The 27,468-nt window shown below is 37.7% G+C and overlaps 1 protein-coding gene across 1 annotated transcript; it reads left to right on the plus strand.

The window, feature by feature from the left end:
• The first annotated feature begins 985 nt into the window (after positions 1-985).
• Positions 986-26,490, plus strand: LOC104586095 (uncharacterized). The gene is made up of 8 exons (XM_088896518.1): positions 986-1,324; positions 1,849-1,872; positions 4,582-4,687; positions 4,920-4,992; positions 19,949-20,438; positions 21,234-21,495; positions 25,730-25,938; positions 26,272-26,490. The coding sequence occupies exons 1-8, from the start codon at positions 1,320-1,322 to the stop codon at positions 26,336-26,338; spliced, it is 1,236 nt and encodes a 411-aa protein (XP_088752644.1). The 5' UTR covers positions 986-1,319; the 3' UTR covers positions 26,339-26,490.
• The last annotated feature ends 978 nt before the right edge of the window (positions 26,491-27,468 follow it).

Below are 27,468 nucleotides of genomic sequence, written 5' to 3' on the forward strand. Positions count from 1 at the left end.
TTGTATACAATGTTTAATTGTTTTAGAGACCAAGTTAACATAAGTTTTTATTTTCATTGAAGAGATCTATAAGCTTTAATAATTTTAGAGGTGAGAAAAATTGAGAAGCCCTAGAACTTGTACAATCTCGTGCATCTATTGTGATTCTCTTCATTGAGATAAGCCTAGGGCTTAATTTGGAAAGAATACAAATACAAATATGTACAATGAAAAACCTTATATTTTGTATTATTTTTGTACATATTTGTATTTGTATTCTTCACAAAGCCTTATACTCCAAAATCAATTTGCAATAATGGCCATTCTTGCAGGAATGTGAATGTGATTCAGATTCCATCCAACCAAACAGTTGGAATTGGAATGACCTATTCCAATTTTGATTCTAGACCCCTATTCCTGCAAATCAATCAAGGCCTAAGTTTTATTTGCATATATATAAAAAAAAAAACTTTGTCTCAAACCAGCCCAACCCTTGTAGGGCTGATGTCAACGGTTTTAATTGGCCACTCCATCCCCAACCTAACTAAATGAGAAAGAGATACAAGTATGTGTTTGGAAGTGTGGACATTTATTAATTAAAAGTTTTACACTTGATTTGTTTGAAAAACTAAGAAAAACAATAATGAACCTGTTTATTGACACTTTAGATGCCATTGTCACCACATCTGCAAAATAGTGAATAAACGCCTATCTATTGGTGTTGAAATGAAGCTTCCCCAACGGCAATTGCACGTATAAATCAAAGCTTACTTTTGCAATTCCCTATGTGTACGGATTCATCCATGAATAAAGTGTTTGAATGCTATTCTATCAACGGTCGGGTCATGTTGGCTAATCCAAAACCCGATTAAGGTAGATACCACCTAAACGCAACATGTCGGGTCGGGTATCACTTAACCCGACCCATTGACATCCCAGGCTTTGAACCGTTTTCAAGAGCGGCAAGCATTTTACGTGTAAAAAGGCTCTTTCGGAAATCGTTTGAAGCGTAAATCAAATAAATGCACACGCCAACGAGGGAATCAGCATCTCTTTTTGCTTTTTCTTCGTTTTCATTTTCGTCTCTCTCTTTCCATTTCTCCCTATCGCTCTCTCTCTCTCACTTCCAATTTTTTATTTTTATTTTTCGATTCGAAGGAGAAAGGAAGGGTTCGCTTTATCGACCGACGTAATAAATTTCTATTTTTGCAAACAAACAAACAAAGGAATAAATAAATATCCTCTCTCCTTTACTATACCACGCCGTCTCTCATTATCTTCCTTCGGAACTCCAACGCAGTCACGCTCGCTCGCTCTTTGATCTATCTCGGTCTTGGTTTATGAGGTAGTTAGTCCAACTCTGATCTGGGTTTTCCATCAGATTTCTTTCTTTCTGTTGTTCGTACATCAAATGATCTCGGTTTTATTGTATTTGTCTTGCTTTTGCTCCGATGTTTTCAACAGATCTGTTTCTTCTTGATGGGGTTTTATTTTAAAGTTTTCCATTTTGATTTCTGGAATGGCCTGTGTAGCGAAAAGATCGGTTCTTTCTTTTCTGATCTGTTATGGTATTTTTGGCGATCTTGGTATTGGTTTGTTTTTTCTGGGATCAGTTCTTGGGATGTTCTAATTTCCAGTTTCTGTTCCTTTCTGTGAAATATTAGAATTATATTGGAAATATCTGAGGGATTTTCCTTGTTCTCTGTTTTCAATCGAAAAGAGAAAACTTTTCTTTAGGGGGCGTCAAGAACCCTGACACTCTCGAGTCCTCTTTTGGGATCAAAATCTTATTTTTTATTGTTCATTTTCTCAGATGTATCTGGGTTTGAGACTTTTTGGTGGGTATTGACGTTTTCTTCTTTCATGCAGCTCGAAGGAGAGACCCACTCTCGGGTATGTTGTGTTTTTGTCACTCTACCAGTTCTTGAGCTTATTTTTCCAAATGCTTTTTTAATTTTTTTTATTTATCTCTTCTTATGCTAACTAGTTATATACTTCAGCTAAATATTAAACTTGGTTATTGAAAGATTGTCTTTTGTTCTCTTTCTAGGCTTTCCTCTTTTCAGTATACAAGTTGATGGATCAATTTTATTGGATCTTATCGAATTTACGACGTTTCATGATTATCACTGTTTTGTAACAGTGACTACACTAGTAGTTACAAAGATATAATTGGTTGGAATCTCCTATTCTCTTCAATGAAAGTTTCTCTTATTTTCCTTGGTTTGAACTTGAGAGGCAAGAGTTGCAACGCATCTGCCATTTTCTTCCATCTCCAAGACCATCTTCCTTCTAGAATACAGTTACAAAACAACTTTTCTTTGGCATAGCAATCTTGTTATCTGATAAAACTTCCCTTGCGGTTTCCATCTACAATTGCCATTAACCGCCAACCCATAAATTTTAATACAGTTTCTCCAGCCAAGAAGCCTTTAAACCACACCACCGATCACCAAACCTTTTCTCCTTCTTTGATCTTCCCAGAGTTCCATTCTTGTTTTTAATCTCCATATAAAACTCTTTGCTTTGATATCCACAAATCTTCTTCACACATTCTTGAAGCTCTCAGAGTGCTTAAACAGAAACTGTCAAAGTTAAGTTTTACCTATGGAATAATGTATTTGATCTTAATTATATACTTTATCCCATGGATCCGACCTAAGTGGATTGGCAGTACTATAAGGCCTTTTATCAGCTTTCCTTTACTATGATCATTTTCTTATGTTAAAGAATTGTATTACAGAGTTATAACATATACTTAAATTATCATCTTCATCTACCCTAGCCACCTTAACACTTAAGTGGTGCTGGCAACAAGAATCTCATTTGCTACTACAACTACCACCACTAACAACCATTGACCATCAACTCACTGGAGGAAAAAGAGAAAAAGGTTGGGGGAGGGGTTGACAATCCTTCTTTCAATGCCTTGATCATCCTACACTCCTCTCATCTAAGTATCTAGCTTTCAACTTATGTGGTATTGTGGTTCCCTAAAATCAGCTAGTGTTGGTGGAAAATGAAGCCTCCAATAATGGGATAAATTGCAATTTGGACTATTGTACATGCAGCCAAACCTATAAATCATTTAGAAGGAATACCTTTGGAGCAATTTAATTTTGAGAATTCATATATTATGCAAGAAAATTGATTTTTTTTCCTAGGAAAACTGTACAGATTGTCAAAAGATCTTGAAATCTTTCGTTGAGGGAAGATTCTATTTGCATCATCTCATGTTAACGAAAATGAGCCATAATGTTGCAATTATTGATGATAACACGATATGGTTCAGGGTCAGATATTCGCTTTGTGTGACACTTCCAAAAATGTAGGTGGTGTTTGGTAGTGTAGTGAACCCGTGAGAGTGGATTTCAAAACACTACCACACCACTTTAATGTGTTCTGTTATGGTGTGGTGTGGTTTAAAACCCACCATCTCATTGTGTGGACAACACCACACCCCAAAATTCCGGTTACACCATTATCTCGTGGTCACAACCATGCAACAAGATCCTCTCCCTATCCAGTATTTTGCATATATATATTAATTTACACAATTGTAATGGTAAGATAATTAATAGTATTTATCTTACTCATACAATTGTTATTAATTGGTATTAAAAGTAGGAATTTTAATTTTTTATGTTTGTACTAATTTTAATAGTTATAGATTAATTTTTTGTTAATTATTTATCATGAATGTTAGTTCTTTTGTGTGAATTTTATATTCTTATATTACTTATTTTTTAGTCATTATTAATTTTTTGAATTCATCCGTTAGTTTTTTATTAATTTGTATTAGCTATGGTTAAATTGATCACATGTTAAATTAAATTGTATTTTGCTTAAAAACAAAAAGAACTCTTGATCAACATCATAGATTATCTCACATTGTATATCCGGGATACATGGAATCAAAACACGGTGTGGCTTGAACATCACTACACCCAGCAGAACACCCATATGAGTGTGGTGTGGACCATGTGGTTCAGGCTACCCATTTTTGTCCACTGTACAGAACACCTATTCTGCTGTGGCGTGGTGTGTTCTCAACCACATTACAGGTGCAGTGTTGTTGAGAATACACCATCCAATTTCTCATCCACGCTAACAGAACACCCCCATAGTTTCTGAGAAAGCTAGTAGTTGAATTGTGAAGTTATGTTTCATGGATCCCCTACATAGTTTTGTGGGGAGAGATTCTTTTTACCTTTGTCAAAACACAATGGAGTTCAGATTTAGCTGCTAAGTTAAAACCTCTGGTGTTTATTGGTATATTTTTTTGTTGGAATTCTGATAAGTCTTCATGAATGAGTTTCTGTGCAAAATAGGATAATTGCTTCTTTGTATTTTAAGTAGACGTAAGTGTTGATATTTTTTGTTGACTGGTTTTCTGCTTAAGGTTTAACAGTATAACATTTTCTTTCAACAATTTGGTTGATTATGATAATATTCTAAGATTTTGTTTGAGAAATGTGCTATTTAATGGATGGAAGATAAATCATGTCTGCTTATGATTTTTTAATTTCTGCTTTTCACATTGAATTTGATAATCAGAACTTATTAAAACCCTGTGTATATGTTTGTTTTCTACAAACGCAGCGGTGCGCGGATTAAGACCCGCAAACGGAATATAGCAGCACCTCTGGACCCTGCAACATTTGCAGATGCAGTGGTCCAGATATATCTGGATAATGCTGGTGATCTTGTAAGTTTTCCTGTGCACAATGGAAATGCTGTCAATTGTTACATGATAAACTACTAAAGAATTCATCTTAGGCATTTTATTTTTAATCCTAGATTGTTAAGCAAGTTTTGAAGGATTCATTCATCTGTCATCCTATAATGATTATTGAAATTGATTAACAGTTGATAGTAAACATCTGTGGTTCAATTATCTTAAGTCTTATTATTGCCTAACCAAACATTTGCCGTTCCAGGAACTTGTTGCCAAGAGCATCGAATCCTCAGACCTTAACTTCTCAAGATATGGTGACACATTTTTTGAGGCAAGTATTTTGATGCACTAAGAAAATTCCGTTTTCTTCTTTATGAACCCTTATTTAACTTATGTTCTTTCTGTGACCACAAATTCTTTAGTTAAACTTCCACATAAAAAGGAAAGAAGCTCTATGAGAGGTCTCTTGGGTTTATTTGGCAGATTTTGTACCTTTGGCTGAGATGATAGCATTTAAGCAACTTAAAAGGGGGCTAGGTTGTAGGTACCAAGGGACAAAAAGTTTTTGCTTCTAGTGCCTGAAAAGGCTCTTGTATTTTGAGTCATAGGTGGTTGTGTTAAGACATGGAAAATCATGACTATTTTCTGCAATCCTGTAGGCTATGGGAATTCTACAAGGGTTGGTTTATTGGCTGTTTTGCATTAATTAGGACTGCCAAAACTCTTGATTATAGAAATATTTTGGTAGAAGGGTATTGAAGAGTAGTTGTGAGCTGGCTCAAAAATATTAGTAATGGTTCTTGGACTTAGGTGCCATTCAGTTTCACTAAACTCTGAATGCTGGAAAACAAAAAGGTTCTGAGGAAAGTAAAAAGTAAAAAAATAAAAATTTTGTTTGGTGCTTTTTCTGATAGATCAGGAACATAAAAAATAGATTAAATAATTATATGTCCCACTAGTTTCAATTTTTGATATAATTTATAGAAGGATGCCAATGGAAGTGCTTATAGGATATTTTGGAGGGTGAGTTTTTTTTTTTTTTTCTTTTGCTTAGTAATATTTTAACTAGAATGAATCCATTGAAATTGTTTACCCCTTCTGTTTGTCTATATGAAATAATGTATTTGCAATTATGGATGCTCATTGTGATTATGTATTTAAAAAAATTCTGATAGTTTTACCAAGATATGTGTTTTTTTCTCCTTTTTTTGATGAATTCTCTCTCTCTCTCTCTCTCTGTTTCCTTTTTTTCCTTTTATTATGTACAATGTCGGCAATGATGGATCTTTAATGCTTTTATTGGCACTATCAAAATCCAGCCTGACTTAACCCAAACTTTTTACATCACTTAGCTTGGTTTTTTTGGAACTTTGGTTGGGACTGAGAAGTTGGGCCAAGATTCATCCTGGGTTGTGGTTTAGGCTTTAGGTATCCCAAACCCAACCCAATCGAATCTGAGAACTTTGTTAAAAATATGGTATGATATTGGTATTTTGAGTCTATGGTAATAGCTACTTAGGGAGAGATGGTGGCACCTAGGGTTCCTTCGGGTGATCCACTTGGTAATGTACCCACTGTCACTTATGGATCCATGATTTAATCTTCTACAGCTCTCATGCCTATTTTTCCCAAGCTAATAGACATAGCATTGAAGGACCGAACCTTGAAGTGGGGTGAACCAGTAGTTGTTTTTACAGAGGAGATTGAAAAATTACCTTTTTCTTTGAGATCTGCTAGTTGGGATTTGAGAAGTGTGCATGTGGCTTTCACTTTTGGAGATTACGGAGTTCATTAAAGGTATGCTGAAGATCACAAAGGTCATTGTTGTCACTTCGGTCGATGTTAGGCATGACTTAATTAGATTTGAATAGAAGGATGGCTTCCTTAGGGTTTGGCTCAAAGGAGGTATTCATCATTAAGGATTTTTCTCTGCTAGGGTTTTCAAGTGGATGCCTAATTTCAATCCAGGGTATGGGCCTTATATGGTGCCTATGTGGGTTAGTTTTCCTAGATTACCTCTCAATCTCTACAATGACAAATATATTAACTTGATAACACAGATGGCTGGTTGAGTTTTGAAGGTAGATTCTGCTACTTTGTCTCTCACAAGAACTACTGCTATGAGGGTTTGTGTTGAACATCATTCATTAAAGGAATATCTCTAGCAATTATGGATTGGTTTATGCATGGGTGGTTTTTGGCATTAAATTGTTTATGAAAACTTGCCTTCTTACTGCTGTCTCTGCAATAAGCATGGCCATAAGGGGAGTTATTGATGAGGCAAAAAACAGAAGAAAATTGAAAAAAATGTGAATGTATTCTGTTTTGCATGTTTTTGTAGCAGGATCCCAAATTGTTGTTTTTAGGTAGCTTTGTTGACAATTTGGAACCAGGGGTATTTTCGTCATTTTATAAGTCAGATTCTGGTCAGGGGCTGTTGGGTGCATATCTGTTGGGTTTTGGTCTCTTGGGTCTTTTTTGTAACAAAAGTTATCTTTTGGGGGTTCATTTGAAGTTAGTTTTGTTCTCAAGGAGTTGCTTGTGAAAGGGAAACATTCTAGGGGCTTATGTGTAAATATTTTATTTGGATGGACCAACAAGACATTAGGTCTTATAAAAGAGAAGGGGGGCTGTTTCTGGAGGGATCTTTTTGGTTCTTTCTCTCTTATTTGAGCTGTAGCTCAGCCCCAACTAGGGTTTTCAAGTACTGAGAGCTTGGATTTTGAGGAGTCGGCCCATTTTTGAACCTTCCAATCCCTCCATCGCTGCATGTCCGCGCGGGAGGCCATCTTGCTGCCATTATTACTGTAGTGGAACTGTTCCAGGAGGAGTTCTACTTCAGGTTAAGGTCTGAAACCCCTAAAAATCCAACTTGTATTGTTGTTTTCAACTTGGTAATTCTTGTGCTTATTGCTGTATACTTGAAGTGTTGCATGAAGTTGTTTTCTGTCCACATTAGTTACAAATGGAAGGAGTCTAAGAATAAAGGAAAGAAAAAGAAAGCTGAGGTTGGCTTGAGTGAGATGAGGAAAGAGACACAGGTTTCAAAGGATAGTCCACCTACTCCACCAAAGTCGAAAGGAAAAAAGGGGCTGGCCCTACAAAGAAGGAAGTTATATCTATCTTTAGGCCGATTGGAGGTACAACTAGCTTGACTTATTATACAAGGGATGGTCGTATAACCTCTCATGTTATTGATAGTGAAAAAACTGTGGATGACTTGGTTTTAGACATTTTGAATAACGATTAAATCTGGTAGCCCTTGGTAAGATGATAGATCAAGTGTTGTTCATGTTGAGATTGACCTTCAAGAGGAGGGTCCTAAAATCAAAGGACTAGTTAAGGTGTAAGCATATGTTAGGCAATAGTCTTGATCGATTTTTCAAGGTCCCAATGGTAGTGGTTGTAGATGAATCACTATCTGACCAATCTGGAGATGACTTTGATAATACTACATTGAATGAGCCAATGGAGGATGGTTTACTATTGTTAAAAGAAAGAGAGGAATGCCAAATAAAGGGACTAACCTCCATTTGGTTAATCAATCTCATGCCCAACCAAGGATCACATGATCCCTCACCAAAGGCATGGACCCTTCATGGTGGATCATGAACAACATTTAACATTCGTGGTGGAGTAGGATGGTGGTCTTCTATCATATCTTTTGTTTATGCAAAATGATGTAAGGTGGAAAGGTGAAATCTATGGTTAGAAGCCATTGGTTCTTGTTTTGTGTTGCTATTAATGCTTGTTGGGGACTTAAATGCCATTCTTGTTGTTGATGAAAAAAATCAAAGGGAAAGAGTTGGATTATGGGTTTATGCATGATTTCTTGGACTTTGTACATATTATAGGTTTAATTGACATTGGTTTCAAGGGGAGTAAGTTCTCTTGGTGTAGCAATAGGAATGACCTGGATTGTACTTGGGCTTGGCTTGATAGGGCCTTGGTTAATAGTTAGTGGAGCTAACATAAACCTTTCAAACTTATACAACATTTGAACATGTTGTACTCAAACCATTACCCACTTTTGTTGTAGTTTGATTATGAGGTTTAGACAAGAGCGAAGCCTTTCCACTATTAGCAAATGTGGTTCCTCCAGCATGGCTTTAAACATGTGGTTGAGGACAATTGGAGATATATGTTCTACTTCATCCTCGACTATGCATCTCAAAGGTTTGTCATTAAAGGATGACTTGCAAGTCAGTGGTGTCGACACTCATACTTGTCTGCTTTTGTTATGCATTTTTTACAGTTATTTTGTATTCTCATCACATCAATTTTCATCTCTTTTCAAAAGTATCCCATGCACTGTAGTCTTCTATACAGGGTGGTAGTTATGTTTCCACAACATACCTCATGGTATTTTTAGTACTAACCTACTTTCCTTAGTGCCTAGTCATTGAGTTCATTGGCCATCTTGTAGCATATGACCCCATTTGCCAATTGATAGCGTAGGAGAATTTTGTTATCGTAGGAGGTAGGGTTTGTAAGCTTTTGGATTATGGGGTGTCTCCAATCTCCTTCGTAGACCTTATCTTGTTTTGCGTCTCTACCCAATGGGACAATCTGTCGATGGATGGCTGACCTTGCATTTGGATGCAGATTGTGGTATTTTTGTTGCAAGGTTGTATCATCCTAGAGTGGCCCATGGAACCTGCAAGTGCATAGCAGTTTTTGGCATGACTATGATGTTGATAGGTGGTGGTGAGGTCTTTGGTTAGTTTTTGGATGGGTGTTCTATAGGGTAACAAAGAGACCTCTTTCATTGTGGTTGTTTTGTCTATTTGCCCCATTATCAATTGCGAGTCAGCTACTACTAGGATTTTACTGGCACCGATGTCCCTAGCTATGGTTAGTCCTAGAACAAGGGCTTCTTATTTTGCAATATTATGTGGGAAATGGAATTGGAGCTTAAAAGAATAGGATGTGGTTGCGTCGTAGGGAGAGGCTAGGGTAACACCTGCTCCTGTTGAGGAATTGGCGTATGTTGTCAAATGCTAACTCCCCATTCTCCATCGTTTTTTTGGGAAGTAACCCATTTTCCATATTCTACAGTTCTACCACTACGATTATGGGAAAGTCTCTTGATATGTTCTTTGAGATTTCCAAGGGGTCATTTGATGGAAAGGTTGCTAGAAGGTCAACTATTTCTTGTCACTTTATAGTGTTGGGTTGGGTATATTCAATGGTATACTCACTTAGCTACATCAACCACTTCACTAGCCTTCTAGAGAGAGGGGGTCGATTAACAAAATACTTGATGTGGTCATTTCTTGCGACGAGAATAATCTATTGACCCAAGAAGTAGTGTCTAAATTTTTGTGTTGCGAACACCAAGGCTAGACATTGTTGCTCCATATGTGAATAATTCCTTTATGCTTGTTTTAGGGTTTTACTCACATAGTAAATGTGGGCATTCTTGTCTCTGTGTTGTGCCATGAGGCAACTTACTTACTTTGATTCACTGTGATGTATAAATTTAATTCTTTACCACTTTGAGGTGGGGACATAGTAGGTGCTTTGGTTAAGGCCTGCTTAATCTGTTTGAATGCTCTACTGTGCTCATCATACCACTAGAAGCTGTTGGTGCTAGATCTGGGATAAATCTTTGAAGATATGAAACTTTGCCTAGGAAAGTCTTCAACTATGACTCGTTCCTAGGGTGAGGGAGCTCAAAGACAGCCTTTACCTAGGTGTTATCTCAGTGTATGCCTACTTGATCGACCTTGTAGCCTAGGAATTTTCTTGACTCCACACGAAAGGTGCACTTATGGGGATTCAATCACAGGTTATATTATTTGCATGGGTGAATATCTTCCTAAGGGACTTTTGTATAGTCATCTTTCTTATTTGCTTTCGCCGCAATATCATTGACATAGCACTTAATCTCCTTGTCCATCATGTTGTGGAATGCACAGGTCATTGCCAATGTTTTAAAATGCGGAGGCGTGATGCAAGGCGTTCCACTACCTAGAGGTGTGAGGCGTAATTCAGAACGTAAGAGGCGTAAGCCTCTCGAACACAAGGAGGCACAAGCCTAGGAGGGGGGATAAAGAGGGGAGGGAAAAGAGGAAGGAGGATCTCATTTTTCTGTTCTTTTCTTCTCCTTTCCTTTTTTTTCTTTTCTTTTCTGTTTTTTTTACATGATGTGTGCATGAGGCGCATCAGGCGTATGCCTCTAGCATGCCTCATGAAAAAAGTGTATGATGCGTACGCCTAGAGGAGGCACCCCCAAAATGGCATGTAGTGTTGGCGTGCTTGAGCCCAAATGGCATCACTTGGTAGTAGAAATTCCTTATAGATGTCTTGAAGCCTATGTGAGGAGCAACATGAAGATTTGATTATATTCCTATGGGCATCAAGGAAGGAGAACAGTTCTTTGGGTAGGTTTTGTTTAGATCTCTAAAGAGAATGGTTGACAAAGTTGCGATCTAGATTGGTCATCTAGTTGTACAACCATGTGAAGACATCTTGGAATTCTGTGGTTAGAGCAAATTAGGTTTAGTATGACGAGCTGGATTAAATTGCTGAGTTCTAAAGTGTGACATGCCTTTCAATAGTGAGAAGAGGTTTGCTCTGTATTCACCCTATAATTTGGCTGAGATAAACAAGAGTCTCTTTCTGCTTTTTGGTTCTGTGACGTTGATTTCCTCTAGAGGCTCCTCTACTGCACTATTTGAGTCTTGTAAGTGTTTTGGGGAGTTGTCTCGTTGCAATATTCTACTAATTCATTCGATTCAACCTATTTCAAGTTGCTAATCTAGTTAGAGTTTGCAGCGTGATGATTTTAGGTTTAAAAGTTTTGCTTGTCCTAATGTGCCTGGTTGATGTTGAAGATGGTGTTGTATTCTGTTATTGTTTGCTTAATGGTTTCTATGCTCCAAGATGGATGTTTGCTTGTAATGAGAAACAAATATGCGAATGTACTCATGTAAAGTAATTTGTCAATTTGTTGTAACATTACCATGCACATTGTCAGGGGAGGTGGCATGATTGATTGTGCTGATGGTGGGATTGGGTTTAACTGAACAGTTGTGAACAAATTTGGTAAATCATGTAATAGAGGTATACTTGTATTTTAAACATCTTCATAATTTTAAAAGGAGATCATAATATTCAGCAGATACTTCTATTTTGTATTCGTTAATTACAATATTAATTGAACTATATTATTCACATACCTCTTCTGTGGTCCTTGCCTTTTTGGGCTTAGTATGTGTGGCTTCGATGTTCTCCTCCACCAATGTGTAGTAGATGCACCCATGAGGTTCTGTCACTTTAACGCATTGCTTTGTCTTCTTGGTTTCAGTTGCTGAAGTTGGCATCTTTTTTTCTTTGCAACTTGGCAGTCTCGCTCCTTTAATTTTGGCGATGTGGGCTTCTCTATCATCATCCAGTTATGTTTAGTAAATGGAGTCCTCTACGTGCACCCAGACTTTTCAAATGACACCCTTGTTGTTGATATTTATACGATCCTCCTGCTATGCCGTGCTTTACATTGATAACATGTAAATTGTATGCTCTGGGACAACTTGAAACTCTTGTCTGGTGATGAACGGACCAATTCATAGTGATAGGACAGCGGAGCCTCTGGTGGCTGAATTTTTTTTTGATAAATAAAGTAATTCAATATATTAATTTAAAGAGAAAGAACTCTGGTGGCTGAAATATTACCAAGACTTCAATGGGTAGTCCTGTAATTGAGTCATTTGACAAGCCCATTAGTTGAAGTGTGTGCTCTGATACTAGATTTACTGAACTTCCTCGATCAATTAGGGCTGCTGCATCTCAAAACCTCTTGGCTGCGATGTAGAGTGGCTAGTGTGGTCAGGGTGAGTTGCCAGCATATCATCAGCCAAAAACTCTATGCTTCCTCTGTTGCTGTTTCGAATGTGCGTTGGATCTCTGGAACCTCTATCAACGCTCTTTCCGCTGTCTGCCAGATTGTTTCATCACCTCCGTTCTTCGTGAAGAAGTCATTAATTCATTGCTCGGTCGTAATCACAGAACTAGTGTGTCTGGGAGGCTGAAGGGTAGATGCTTCCTTCCGATAGGTGATTGGGGAGGAGTTGCATTCTACTTGCACTGGCAGTCTTTTCAAAAAGTAATCTAATTTTACTTTTGGTGTGAATATTCTTTGTAGCATGAAACATTCCATTACATAATGACTTGTATTTTAGTGGAACTCACAACACCGTTTGCTGTGCCTCTTTCTCTCTAGGTCAATGTGGAGTAGGGGTGGAGGTAGCTTGATCACCTTGTCTTCTACTAATGTATTTATTATTAGAATTACCTCTGCCTTGTTGCTTCCAAAAGGTGGAGGTATGGGTGGTGGCGGCCCATCATCCCTCTTGTAGGATCCACACCTGACACTTCTATTTGTGTGTTGCCTCTTGTCCACAGTGTAGCTCTCCTGTTATGGGCACTGGTCCCACTATGATGTGCTTGTCTGCTGTGTTGAGGGGAGTGTGTTGACTGTGCTGGCCATTATCTCAGCGCACTTCCAGAGCTGCAAAAAATTTAGGCAGCTCGTGGTCTTCGATGCCGATTTTGTATGTTGGTCTCATTTCTGTTACCCATTCATCTAAGATTGAGTGTGTGACATTTTGGAATCGCAACACAGTCCAACAACCCTTCTCCGACCCTCTATTCAATGTTGTGCAGATCCACCATCGTCATGCATCTCTCCAATGTAAACCACTTGGTGACAAACTTATCCACCAGCTTATTCCAAGGATCAATAATTCCTGTTGTCAGATTCATGAACTAGGAATAAGCAGGACCTGTTAACGACTTGGAGAATTTTCGTACCTTTAGGCCCTTGTCCATTTTTCTTGACCAATGAATAGAGGATTTTAACCAATTGATTGAAGAGGCAGCATCATACTTTTGGGAGGCTCTTACATCTAAAGGTGTGATAGGCAACAAAAACCTTTCTCTCTTGCATTCCTTCTCTTATTATTAATGAAGGCAACTCTATGCTTTTCCAAATCCTTGACAGGGATGAAGCAAGGGAAACTGTTTTCTAGTTGAATAGGGTGGGGCACTGGGTACTGATGGATTTCACAGGGAATTTTTTGACTGCTTGCTGGAATATAATAGCAAATGAAATGGTGGATGCAATAGTTGCTATTTTTAATGGTAATAGGCTGTAGAGAGCGTTTTCTTATAGGTTAATAACCCTTGTGCTTTCTCGAATTTCAGACCTACAAGTTTGAGTAGCTTCATTGTGAAATTATTGCTAAAATCATGACTAATTGTAGTGTGCTTCCTAAGTTGGTTTTTGTAGAATAGGGAGATTTTGTGAAAGGTAGAAGCATCCAAGATAGCATTGCTATTGTCCAAGAGCTTGCAGATGAAATTGATAGGAGAGGTGCAGGAGGCAATGGTGTGCTGAAATAGGACATGGTTAACGCATATGATTGGTTGGATTGGGAAGTCCTTTTCGATACTTTGAGCATTTTTGGTTTCTTTTCTCAGTGGATTGATTTGGTACGTAAAACAGTCCATAGTTGTTGGCTCTCTGTTGTGGTGAATGGGACCATGCATGGCTTTTTAAATCTTCAAGGGGGCTCCAAAAAGGGGACCCTTTTTACCCTTATCTGCTTATTCTTGAAGAAGAGGTGCTAAATAGGAGTATTAGAAATCTGATGGTTGATAGAAAGCAGACTGTTGGGGTTATCCCTTGATTAGACAGTTTATTTGTAGATAACACTATCTTCGAGGAGGCTCCAACAAGGGGACCGTTTTTACCCTTATCTGTTTATTCTTGTAGAAGAGGTGCGAAGTAGGAGTCTTAGAAATCTGATGGTTGATAGAAAGCAGACTGTTATCTTGTATGTTGGGGTTGTCCCTTGATTAGACAGTTTATTTGCAAATAACACTATCATATTTACCAGGGGAACTGAAATCTTTAAGGGAGGTTAAATTGCATTGGTAAGTATGAGAGTGCATCTAGCCAGTTGGTGAATAAATCCAAGAGATGTTTCATTACTTCTAGAAAGGCATCAGCTAGCATGTTGAGTATAATTGAAAGGTGCACTTGTTTTAATAGGAGAGATGATTTTCGTTTAATTTTATCTTGGGGTGCTTATTGCTTCTCTTTTTGAAGAGTGTATGGAAAGGATCTCTAAGAGGGTGGTTGGGTGAAAGGGAAAGTTTCTTACTTTTAATGCCGAGCTGGTCTTAATCAGAAACGTTTTGAGTAGTATGCCTATACTTGTACTCTACGTTTGCCACATTGAAAACTCTCCTTGCCTGAATTGAAAAGTTATTCTCTAATTTTCTTTGGAATGCAACTGATGGTTCAAAGAAGCACCATTGGACAAATTGGAAGGACCTATGCTTATCCCAATTTGTAAGGCCGTTTGAGTATTAGATGCCTCTCTGATGTGGAGTATTGTTTCAGGCTCAAGGCTTTTTGGAAACCCTGTTTTGAGCATTCACTATACATGAACATTTTGTGTTGAGATAACTTAAAGTTTAACGTATTTTTGTAGCGAAGGAGACAAGGGTGAGGTCCAAGGCCTGGAGGACAAAATTAGCTTTACACCATGAGTTGTTGGAGAAAACAAGGAGGTTTATTAGAAGGGGAAATCAGTTTGGTTGAGGGTTGGTCCTTTTAATCAAAATTTTCCTTAGCAATGAGGTGATCAATAGGAATGACCAAGTTAAGGACCTGTCGGGGTTGATGGTGCTTGGGATTAGGGGTGAGCAAAAAAACCGAAAAACCAAACCGAAAAATCGGTTAACCGAATCGGTCGGTTCGGTTTCAGTTAACCATTTAAAAAAACCGGCGATTAATCGAATCGACCGATATATATATATATATATATTTATATAATATTATATATATAAAGTAATATATATTTATATAATATTATATATACTATATTATATTTTTTATTTGTTTTTAAAAATTGAATAACAATTTTGGCAGTTTGAGAGACTTTCAGAGTTAAAGTTTCAATTTGAAAATTGAAAGTTTGACTAGAGTGCCTCTCCTAGAGTGCTAGTTGCCTTTGCCAGAGTGCTAGACTGGAGTCTGCCAGTCTCTTAGTCTCGAAAGTCGAAAATTTTAAAGCTTTTCTTCTCTTTTGTCTTTTCAAAAATTTTCAAGCATTTATTTTCTTTTGTCTCTTCTGTCTCTTTTATCTCTTTTACAATGTAGACTAGAATACCGATCTTTACCTTTAGTTAGAACTTAGAAGCATTGAATGATCTCTTGCAATGAAGAATAACACTACCTTTAGTCTTTAGAAGCATGAAACGATATCTTGCAATGAAGAATAGCGCTCTGGATCCCGCCCTTCTGCTGTAATGGTGAACTCCTTCATTGAAATGCCACTGGCTTTATGGCGGCGATCACTAAAGACGTTGACCGGCTTTCCCTAGGTGCTTACGAACCACTCGTAAGCCCACCGGTATATTCACCTGTTTATGAAACAAGGGCTTTGGCATTATTATTTGTGGGTGTCTCGGTGTCTTGCTTCTCCCTCCGTTATTGTTGTTTGCCGTCATGGGAGACGCCACTGGTGCTTCCGGCTTCGTTTCCGCCGCCGCCGGCGATGATGCCGCCTTTCCTGAGCCCAAGCTTAGATGTCCAAGAAATCTAATCTTCTCTTCGTACCTCCTCAATCTCTTTCACTCTTAGTCTCAGTTCTGTTCATGTTCGCTCTCTCCAGACCATCGGCGGGGAAGGTTTTTCCCCTTTTTTTTTAATACTGAAGTCCAAAAAAACTGAAAAACTGAACCGCGGTTAACCGGTCGACCGGCTAATTGATTGCACTGGTTTGGTTTCGGTTTGGTTAAATTGAAAAACCGAACAGTTCTGTCCGGTCCAAAAAATTACCCTAACCGATCCGTGAGCACCCCTACTTGGAACTGGGAGGAGGTTGACAACCTACCAGATGTTTCTACTTTAAGGTGATCTACTAGGTGAAACTGTCGTCCAAGTTAAGGATCTTTTGGGGTTGATAGTGCTTGGAACTGGAAGGAGGTTGACAACCAACTAGATGTTTCTACTTTAAGGTGATCTACTAGGTGAAACTGTCAGAGCTATTCAAGGATGTTTCTGAGGCTGAGCTGTCAGACCATAATGGGGACCTATTATGGTCCCCATCCCTGAGAGGTGCTGCCAAGCTCAACTTTGATGGTAGTAGTGAAGGCAACTCGGGCCCATTTGGCATTGGAGTGTTCAGGAATGAGGAGGGGATTGTCATTGCATTCTTCTTGGGTCCAATAGGTGTTGGGGACTCTCTTAAGGGCTGGAATCATGACAGTTATGGAAGGGATTCAAAAGGCAAAGGAGCTGAACGTTAGGAAACTGTTAACTGAAGGTGATTCGAAGCTTGTAATAAGCTGGCTCAAGAAAGAAGAGGAGGCTGGATGGTGGTGCTATATTTATAAGAAGAGGAAAGCCATGAATCTGTTGCAAGGGATTTGTGATTGGGTCAGAAGAGATGCAAATGCCTTTGCCAATGCATTTGCTAAACAAGGGGTGGGGAGAAATAGTTTATTCTGGGTTGTGTTGTAACTTTTATTTGGGGAGGAGTTATGAGATTTTATCCCTTGCCCCTTCTTTCTATTCACTTGTACTATATTTCTTAAATTTGAATGAATCTGTTTCTGTTACTGATAAAAAAACTAAAAAAGTTTCTACATTAAATCATATTGTAGCTGAGGGATTTTTTACTACAAACAAGAATGATATGGTTGTGTGCACAGCTACTTCCAATGGGGCAAATACCAAAAAACCAGCCTAGGAAAAGCTGAGAGATAGAAAACAAAGGTGGAAAGGTTGGAAATGGATTTGGACTTCTTATATGCCTCCAAAATTGTCTTCTTTGGCATGACGATCTTTGAAAAGTAAGCTTCCAGTAGACGAGTTCACAATGTTTCGCCCCACAACGCCCCACAGCACATCCCCACCGTGTATTGGGAACATCTCCCGATGATAGTACCAGAACCCATGATGTCATCATCGGGAGATGCTCTCAGTACATGGCGGGGAAGTGATGTGGGGCAGAGATGTGCTGGCATTGATCCCAGTAGACACCGGGGAGGTGACGTGAACTCCCAGTAGACACCAATGTGCTGGCATTGATCCCTTTTTGCTTGAGGTGCAACTGTTGTAAGAACCAAATATTGAAGATGTTCATCATCTCTTTATAGGGAGTATTTTGTCAGAGAACAATGGATCCGTTTACTTTGAAATTGTCTCTCCTTGAGTTCGATGGGGAATTTTTTTCCAAGTGAATTAATGAGTAGTTTAGCTTCGCTTCTGCCCATGGGAGTCAATGGGGTGCAGTGGTTAGTTTTTTGCCTGTGGTTATTTTATGGGAGCTTTGGCATGAAAGGAACATGCACAGAATGAAAAATATGCTCTTCACCTCAACCACAGTGATTTGCAGAGAAGAGTTGGTTGAGGACCACCATTTTATGGCTGTGAAAAATGGTATGATATTAAGGCTTGTTTACAAAGCCTTGGCATTCCTCTAGTGTCTGAGCTCTATGCTATACATTGGAGATTGGATCATATAATAACTGTAAGGTAAGTGTACTACTGGCTCCTTAGAAAATCTGGCTTGTGACTTGCTTCAGAGCTATGGTTATGATGATGTCTCTTGGCCTCATGATTCCATTGTTGCTGCTTTATGTTGAGACAGGTTTTGACTTTATTTTCTTAGAGTTTGTTGATTGTTTTATTCTAATAATCCTCAGACTTTTTCTTTGTGTATTCTATGAGCTGATGATCATCTTGTATAGCTTTTTCTTTGTGTATTCTATGTGAAAGTGCATTATTCAGTATGTACACAACAAATGTGTGCAGTGTTAAGCATATCTTTTATTTTCCCTCTATACTGGATTTTACAACCCAAAAAGGATATAATGATGAAACATGGAAAGGAATCCATTAAGCTTGAAAAGTCCTAGTCAGGCTTTGCGTTGTTGGGCTGGTTGACTTGGGCTTTACATTAGGTTAAAAAAATTAGGTTGGACCAGGTCTTGGATTCTGTCCCTAGTGGCTAATTCTTTAGGTTGGGCCTTAAAAAGGTTTAAAATGTTGGCATCGGTGGATGGAAATATCAGTAATCAAAATACAAGAAACATGTTAGCCAAAAATGGCATGGAAATATTGGAAAATTTTAGACTGGTGGAAACATTGTTAAATATGCAAAAAGTATAGAATGGCATTTTATAAAATGATAAAGCGAGCATAGTTACACCCTTTTAAATTATTATCTTATTCAAACAATTAAGCAAATATAAGAAACCAAGGTTAATAAACAAAATAATTTGCTGAGAAGCTGTCCTTTAAACTTTAAGAGTCAAAACTACATGATATAGTGAGTTTCAAGCAAAATTTTAAGTTATAGAAAGTGTAAGTGATTCTAATAGATCAATCAAATAATTTATCACACAAACAAAAACTAAGAAGATTTATTTTTATGTCTTTCAAGCTGGTTAATTGCTAGTTATGTCCATTTGTGTGCAGTAATATTGCTAATCCACATACCTATAATGTTTTTGCCAATTTATGTTATAATATCATCTCATGCCCTTCATGTTATTGCCAGTATTATTTTGTCTAGTACCCAGGAGCCATGCGCAGGTGGTGCTTGGGAAAATCAAAGGTAACTTGTGTTCATGGCTGGCAGTGAACAAGGTGTACAAATGTATGAGAACTACAACAGATTTTTTGACTGGCAGTGAACAAGTCTTATACAGTTCCTTTGGGGTGTATATGATCTATAACTTTTTCTAAGCAATTAAATGCTTAGAAATCTTCATTTTCTTCTTCCGCATCAGTCTTGTTCTAACTATTTGGGTTGGCTGAACCAATACATTTTTCACTATTTTGGTTTTATATTTAATGGACAACTAAGGATAAAAATGTTTGAATGAAAAAAAGAAAGAGAGAACTAAGGATAGTAATAAATTTTACTTTGGAAGTAAAAGAAATAATGGTTTTGTCAGTTAATCATATATAACTTATCTATAACCCATGTAAAAGGAAACAAGAATTTGGATATAGGGAGGCCTGGAGGGATGAAGAGACCTGAAAGTCTTCTTATTGATTTTTTCTTCATTTCATTGTCTTGTTCTTTTGTTTTTATTTGTATTTTTTATTCATTTAGATAAATAACTTTCTAGAATGCCATTGAGTAATGGTTGAAACTTGAAAATTAAAAACATAGGATGCTGATATACAATTTGCTTCACCTAACAATTATTTCAAGTTCTTATTTCTGGTGTAAGGTCTAATTGTCTTATAACTGCAGGTAGTCTTCACAGGGGGGCGTACTCAACCTGGCACAACAAAGCCTGATGAGGGGGAGCGTCACAGTTATTCTGTTATAGATTGTGAGCCTAAACGTGAAGCTATTTTGCCATCTGTCCTATATATTCAGAAGATATTGCGCCGGAGGCCTTTCTTGATAAAGAACCTCGAAAATGTTATGCGAAGGTTCCTCCAGTCATTGGAGCTTTTTGAGGAGAATGAGAGGAAGAAACTTGCAATTTTTACAGCCCTTACATTCTCCCAGAAGCTATCAGGGCTTCCGCCGGAGACAGTTTTCCAGCCACTGCTCAAAGATAATCTTGTGGGCAAAGGGCTAGTTCTTTCGTTCATTACAGACTTCTTCAAGGAATACCTGAAAGATAATAGCCTTGATGATCTGATTTCGCTTCTGAAGCGGGGTAAAATGGAGGACAATCTCCTTGACTTCTTTCCATCTGCAAAGCGGTCCCCTGAAGGTTTTGCTGAACACTTCACGTGGGTGTTTCCATTTAAGGATAATTTAATTTTTACAAAATATTTATACAAATAACTGCTGAAAATGCATCACATGAATATTAAGGATATATTGATAATATTTTCTTCTAGAATAAGTTTCAAACTGTTAATTTGATGATTGTCTGAGCTCTGGAATCTAGTCAGCATTCTTTTATTAGCAGTTATATAACCTAATTGTCACAATAAAAGTTTCTATTATTTTTCTAACCAATTCAGTTATTCTATTGTTTTATTTAAATTTAAGAGTTGATCTAGTGGCATTTAATGATAAGTAGAATTTCAGATATTCTATTGTTTTAAAGGATCTAGTTTATTAAAGAAATTTATATTTGTGATTGTCAATTTATTTAGAGCAAATGGTAATTTTGGCAATTTGAAGTTATGAACAATTTCAAGATTCCTATCAGTTTTGGCACAACGGTTGGGCTGCTCCATTGCTATCTGGGTGACCAGAGTTCAAATCTTGGAAACAGCCTCTCTGTATGTGTAGGGGTAAGGCTGCATAGGCTTGTCCCTCCCCAGACCCCACATTGGCGGGAGCCTTGTGTACTGGGCTTCCCTTTTAGCTATCTTCTGATTCTTATTCTTTATTCTGTGATGGTATTCTGTCTCATTTATTGTCTTTATTTTGTTGTTCTTTATGGTCTTCATGCATGCATATCTGTTTAATGGTGGAAGGTTGGTTTGTTTTTGTTGTAATTATTTTTGGTCTTCTTTTTGGCATACATGAGTGCTGAACTAAAGTTCATGCATGTGCACTTCTTTGATGTTCAGCAAGGAAGGGCTTGTAGCTTTGGTTGAATACAATGAGAAGAAGATGTTTGAGGTTAAACTCAAGGAGATGAAGTCTGCATTGACAAATCAAATAGCAGAAGATACTGATATTTCTGAAGTCATAGAAAACGTGAAGCAGCGTTTTAAGGATGCTAAATTGCCTGATATTGAAGTTGTACGGATCTTATGGGATGTTTTAATGGATGCCGTTCAGTGGTCTGGTAAAAACCAGCAGCAGAATGCTAATGCGGCTCTGCGCCAGGTATGGTTTGTGTTATTCTCTTATTGTATTTTTTTCCATAAATATTACCACTTTTTAGTTATATATCTTTTAAATTATATGTGTAATTTTTTTGATAAGTATATATAATTCTGTTACTCAAAGGAAGGGGGAGATTTCCTGAAGATATTACAAAGCACATATCATACCGGCCTACTCAGACTAGATGAAGCTATACAAGTTTAAAGTGTATCAACTATTTACTTCATGTACATTGTCTTCAAAAAGAATTTCCTCCCAATTGCTTGAAAACTGAACTGGTCCCAAACCTGAGAAATCTTTCAGGATGGCAGCCCAATACACCGCTCAATTTCCTCCACCAGGCTTTCTACCTCTAAGCTTGAAGATAAAAAACTCTTATTTCTAGCCATATAGACCAGCAAAGAAGTCTGATGATTCTTATTTGATGATCTTTTCTGGTTTCTCTCAGTTCCTACAAGAAGTCTCTGATGATTCCCTTTAGTGTCTTAGTCACTAGAGATGGCATTCTAAAGACAAGGAAATAATTGATAGGTAAGTTGGCAAGAGTAGACTTGATCAAGGTGATTCTACCCTCTAGAGATATGCAATTTTTCTTCTACCCAGCCAGCCATTTAGAAAACCAACCACCACTAGATTCTAAAAAACTATAGGGTTACTTCCTAATGGTGGTAAACTAAGATACTTAATTGCCTACGGAAGATTGAACAACCCAAAATTTCAGCACATCCTTGTGTGATGCCATCCTCCAAATTCAAACCAGCCAGACCTTATCCCAAGATTGTCTTTCAAGTTAGAGATTCTCTCAAAGAACTCAACGAAAAGTTTCAAGTTTTTTACTCCCCTTCCTTTATCATCTTGACAAAAACTACAATATCCGCAAACTATAAATGTGATACCACTATTTGATCCTTCTCCACACTCCAACCGTTGACAACACCCATATTCTGCTGAGAACATCGCCAAGAGAGTGAACAGGAAAGGTTGAAAGGAGATAATGGGTTTCTCTGACTAAGCCCCCTCTTAGCCAGAAACCCTTTCAAATAGAAGTGCCAAAGGACTGAACATTTCTGCCAGGCTTTCATTCCATCTCCCATACACCATATTTAGATTTGATGAAGTTTAAATCTGCACTAGTATTGAGTTGAGAAAAGCAGCATAATAAGGTTAGAAGAGATAGGAGAGAGAAGAAGAAGAGAAGAGAAGAAAAGTCTGGTTCGAACAAGAGAGAAAAACCTCTCTCTAGTCGGCCAGGTTGTATTTATAGCTTTCAATGATAAAACAAAAGGTCTATTTTGCCTCTTCTTAAGTATGGGACACATAACTTAACATTACACCTCACATTAAACAAAGATAAAAATGATTAAACTGCCCCCATACTGTTGATGCTAACAAGAATCTGCAACTTTCCTCCTTAACTCCCTGGTCCCAATACCATTTCCCTAAGAATGTTGTATTGTACTTCTTCAGACTTCTAATTCTTGGTGGCCTTCTTGCCTTCATAGGTGACGGACCTTATACTACTTAAAACTCATCTTCCACCCCTTCAAAGTTCCTTATCTTCTCTAGCTGTCTAGCCACTACTGAGGGGATAGAGCTGCTAGTGCAATTGACGAGAACTACTTTCGCTCTGCTTTCTACCACATCAATTTCTGTCAAACTTTTCAATCCTAGGGTCCTTGGACTTGCATCGAGCACCAAGAGGCAGACCCAAATATCTTGTTGGCAGTATTCCCACATAACAACATAAGGTCTATGCCAAATCTGTCACATCTGGAACTTATCCCATGGCAAATAACTCACTTTTCCGTAAATTGCCTTCAGATCTGATGCCACCTTGAATAATCTGAGTAAACATATTAGGTTTTCCAGGTGCTCTTTTGAAGCCTCACAAAAGAATGGGGTATCACCTGCAAGTTGTAGCAATGCAATGTCACCTACACCAGCACCCGTTGAAAACCTTCTTCCCCTTGCATGGCTCTGGTTGTTGGTATACTCAACTCTTCAGTTACATGGATGAACAGGAAAGGTGATAGAGGATCACCTTAGTGGAGGTCATTTAGTTTTTAAACATCTCAATTGGAGATCCATTTGTCAAACAGAGTCTGATCTGTGTTTTAAAAGGCATAGCTGATAGCTCATTTCAAAAGGTGTGCTCCTGGTGTCTTGCTCCTCAGCCCAGGTGTGTGTCTTTTCAAAATTGTCTTTTTTCTATGAACTCTATTTTTTACACTTTTTGTAATGGTTTATCAACTACCAAAATACCTTTTATTCATATTTTTTAAGGCACCAAGGTGAGGCTAGGTGACTGGGGGGCACCTTGTCGCCGCGTTGCCTAGGCGATGGATTTTTTTATGTTTAAAACATAGACCCTAGGGTTGTTCCCTAGGTACCATAACCATATTTGTTTAATAATTTTTCATGATTTTCATAAGAAAAGTATAAATTTCATATTAAAGTATAGAAAATCAACATATTCATGAGAAGAAAAGGAAGAAGGAAAATAAAATTCAAAAAATATAGGGGTTGAACCCTTATTATTGTTATAGGAAAAGAAGAAAATAAAAAGTATTGGTAGTAGTAGTGTGTTATTGGATAAAATTTTAAGTTCTTCCTTATTGGTTCAGGTTTTTAAGTCTTTGAGGGTTCAATACAGCATTTAGCAATGTTTGTGTTGATTAAACCCTAATAAATAAGAAAATAATAAAAAGAAATTAGTATATAAACACACAAAATGATTATTTTAGTTTAATAATGTCTATTTTATAATTATAATCTCAAAAAAGAATGAATAAAAAAGTATTTTATAGTAGGAAGTAGAAAATTGCTTGGCGATTAGGCGAGGCGATCCTCAAAGGGCACCTTGTCGCCTAGGCGTCACCTTGACAACTATGCTTTTAGTATGATCTGTATACTAATAATGATCTACTAATTTTTAAATTAAACAAAAGAAAAGTCATCTCCAATACTTGAGGCCTTGGACCTAAAATAGAAAGCACTGCAACTAAAATTGGTCATAAAAAAGCTGCAACTAAAATTACAAAACCAACCTCCTTGTATATACAGGCTAAAATTTTGGTAGATGTGCCCAAACTCCAGCACGGACATGTTTGGGCCTGCCTTAATTGGCTTTTATGGAGATGAAGGACCAATCTCCTAGGATTGGAAATGCAAACTAGCTACTTGATGTAAAGAAACTAGGTGACAAATAAAAAAGGTTGAAAATTTTATATATTTGAATTGTTGAATGCTTGAAGCACTTAGTATGACCACAGGGATCGAATACTGCCTTCACCCCTGTTTTTTTAATTTTTATCATATATATATATATATATATTATTTTTTTGGGGGGGAACCCCGTTGTGTAGCCCATTTGCCTACGAAAAAATGACTTTCTGCAACATTAACTTCTCTGACATATCCTGAGTGCACACTGTTAGAGTTGTTAGAAAGGTGCAATCTTTGGGATGCACTCGGTCTAAGAAGTGCTCATATAATCATATTCAATGTTTAGAGAACCAGACCAGGCATAGAACCATTACAGCGAGAGGTTCACAGGTTAGAGGTTCTACCGCAGCCAAACTGTAATGATGTAATATATATACATATATAGTGCTGGTCACATTAAATACTATATATAATATATTTTACAAATATTATCATATTTGAATGTAATGGATAGATGGCTCAAGCTCAACTTGCATTTTCTTTAAAATACATGTGTATTATATGTGTGTGAACACAAGTAGAGAAGTGGATTAATGGTAACAAGATAATACACACAAACAAAAGGTCATAGGTTCTCTGTTGTTGCGGTTTAGCGACCAGGTAGTTTATATAACCGTGACCGGTGCACTGGTTCTCCAGTTAAACTGGTCAACTGGTTTTGACCAGTTTTGTATGAGTTACGGTTTTAGGGTATGACCAATCCATCCATGGGCCTAGGCGCAGTTCAATTGGTCTGACTGGCCGATCTGGTCCTGTTTTCTAAACACTGCTCATATTCCAAGTTTCTAACATCTTGATCACTGAGCATAAGCTTGTTTGTGCATCTACAGAGCATAAAATTTCAAGAATGTAATATATTTTGTTCTGTAACCATCCAACATGTGACCTAATCTTGACAACTAGCTCTACAAATTACAAGCACATTTCAACTTGTAGACTTTTATATGAATCTCATAGAAACCATGATTGAGATATATCCAAACAGTCTGGTGTCTGATGTCTTGTGCAGGTCAAAACATGGGCACCACTTTTAAATACATTCTGTACTAATGGGAAGCTGGAGCTTGAACTCATGTACAAAGTTCAGATTCAATGCTATGAGGATGCCAAGTTAATGAAGATTTTCCCAGAAGTTATTAGGTCACTGTATGACCTGGATGTGCTTGCAGAAGATACCATTCTTCTCTGGTTCCGTAGGGGATCAAATCCTAAGGGAAGGTGTGCATTTATATAGTCTTGATACATTAACATTGCTTTTTTTTTTCTGTTTTGTTCCCTGGTAGAGGCCTTAAAATGGTTTATGGCCTTAAAATGTTCTCTTTCACCCTCCAGTATTTTAGACATGCCCCTCCTAAAAAAAGTGAATCTTTGTAAGAACCAAGGCAAAAGAATTTGCTTGCTTTGAAATAACCATTATAGTGCTGACAGAGTATGCTTTTGATCAAACAAGATCAAGTATTGGGTTTGGGCAGCATGTGTGTATCCTGAGTATTTGAATATTTCCCATTAAAGCTTTGCAGTTCATTAACTTAATGTGGTAAAATATTGCAGGCAAACCTTTGTAAAGGCCTTGGAGCCATTCGTGAACTGGCTGGAGGAAGCTGAAGAAGAGGAATAAGTAAAGATGATAGCCATCTAATCCCGAAGACTCGTAATATCCATTTCTGAAATATCAACTCTACCTCCTTATCCCGTAACTTGTGTGTGGTGATGGTTGAATTCGTAAATGGTTTGCTATCTGCAATAAACAATTTTATTTTGTACTCTCTACAGGCAATTTTGCACTCGTTATCACGCACAAATGCACACAATAGAGCATATGGAATCCTTTTGTGAGGCAACACTTGAAAACTTGCTGAGCTTGTTCAGTTGTAACTGGATTGTAAGTTGGGTCAGTTGAGCAATGGAGTTGAAGTACAGCCAAGCTGGGTTAAAGATGGTCAGCCGTCCACTTTTTGTGAACTGTGGGAATTTGATGGATGGACTGGTTTACTTGTTATAGAAGTGAACATTTTACGAACCTGCTGGTTTGATATCTGATCCACGTCCAGTGTTAGAGAGGGGTTAGGGTGAAATTCTGAGCTCAGGAATAACATTGATCAGCACCACTCTTCAGTGGGAGTGTTTGAGAAGTTTCCTCTAAGATTTGGAGAATCAATGGAATAAGGTGGGGTTGATGGATAGATGAATCTATAACCCTGAGAAGCAGTAGTGACTAGTGAGTTTACTTGTATAGACATTGGGAAGCCGAAAGGTTAGTGACAACACTCAAATGCTTTGTGAGGTCTGTGTGAGGACCAATTCACGCACAGATGGAAGTGTTAGTCATGTCAGTGGTGGACGAAACCCGTATTCAGCGATAAGTGTTCACGTGTTCTGAAAGTAGGAACAAATAATAGTTTTATTGAATATTTGACTGAAAAAATGGAAGGGAAGGGGGGCCTTGGAGAAAATGGGCTTATGTTAGAAGTAAGTTTAGTTGGTGGCCGAGGATTATGTCTGAAAAATTGCATGCTATGCCACAACCAAAACCAAAATCGTCATGACAGCAATTTCTATGTGGGTAATTGCCGTCTCCATTCATGAATTACCACAAATTTTTCTTCATGGATGCTGATGGCCGCGCCCATCATGAGCGAACCTATGACCCTTTCTTCTCTGTAGGGTCTATGTTACGAATCTCTAGGGTAAATTCGGTAGAATGACAAATGGATTTACAATTTCCTCGTTTTTGCCTTTGACCAGTTT

This window comes from Nelumbo nucifera, chromosome 1 (genome assembly GCF_055504915.1).
Source record: "Nelumbo nucifera cultivar China Antique chromosome 1, China Antique-T2T, whole genome shotgun sequence".
NCBI classification, from domain to species: Eukaryota; Viridiplantae; Streptophyta; class Magnoliopsida; order Proteales; family Nelumbonaceae; genus Nelumbo; species Nelumbo nucifera.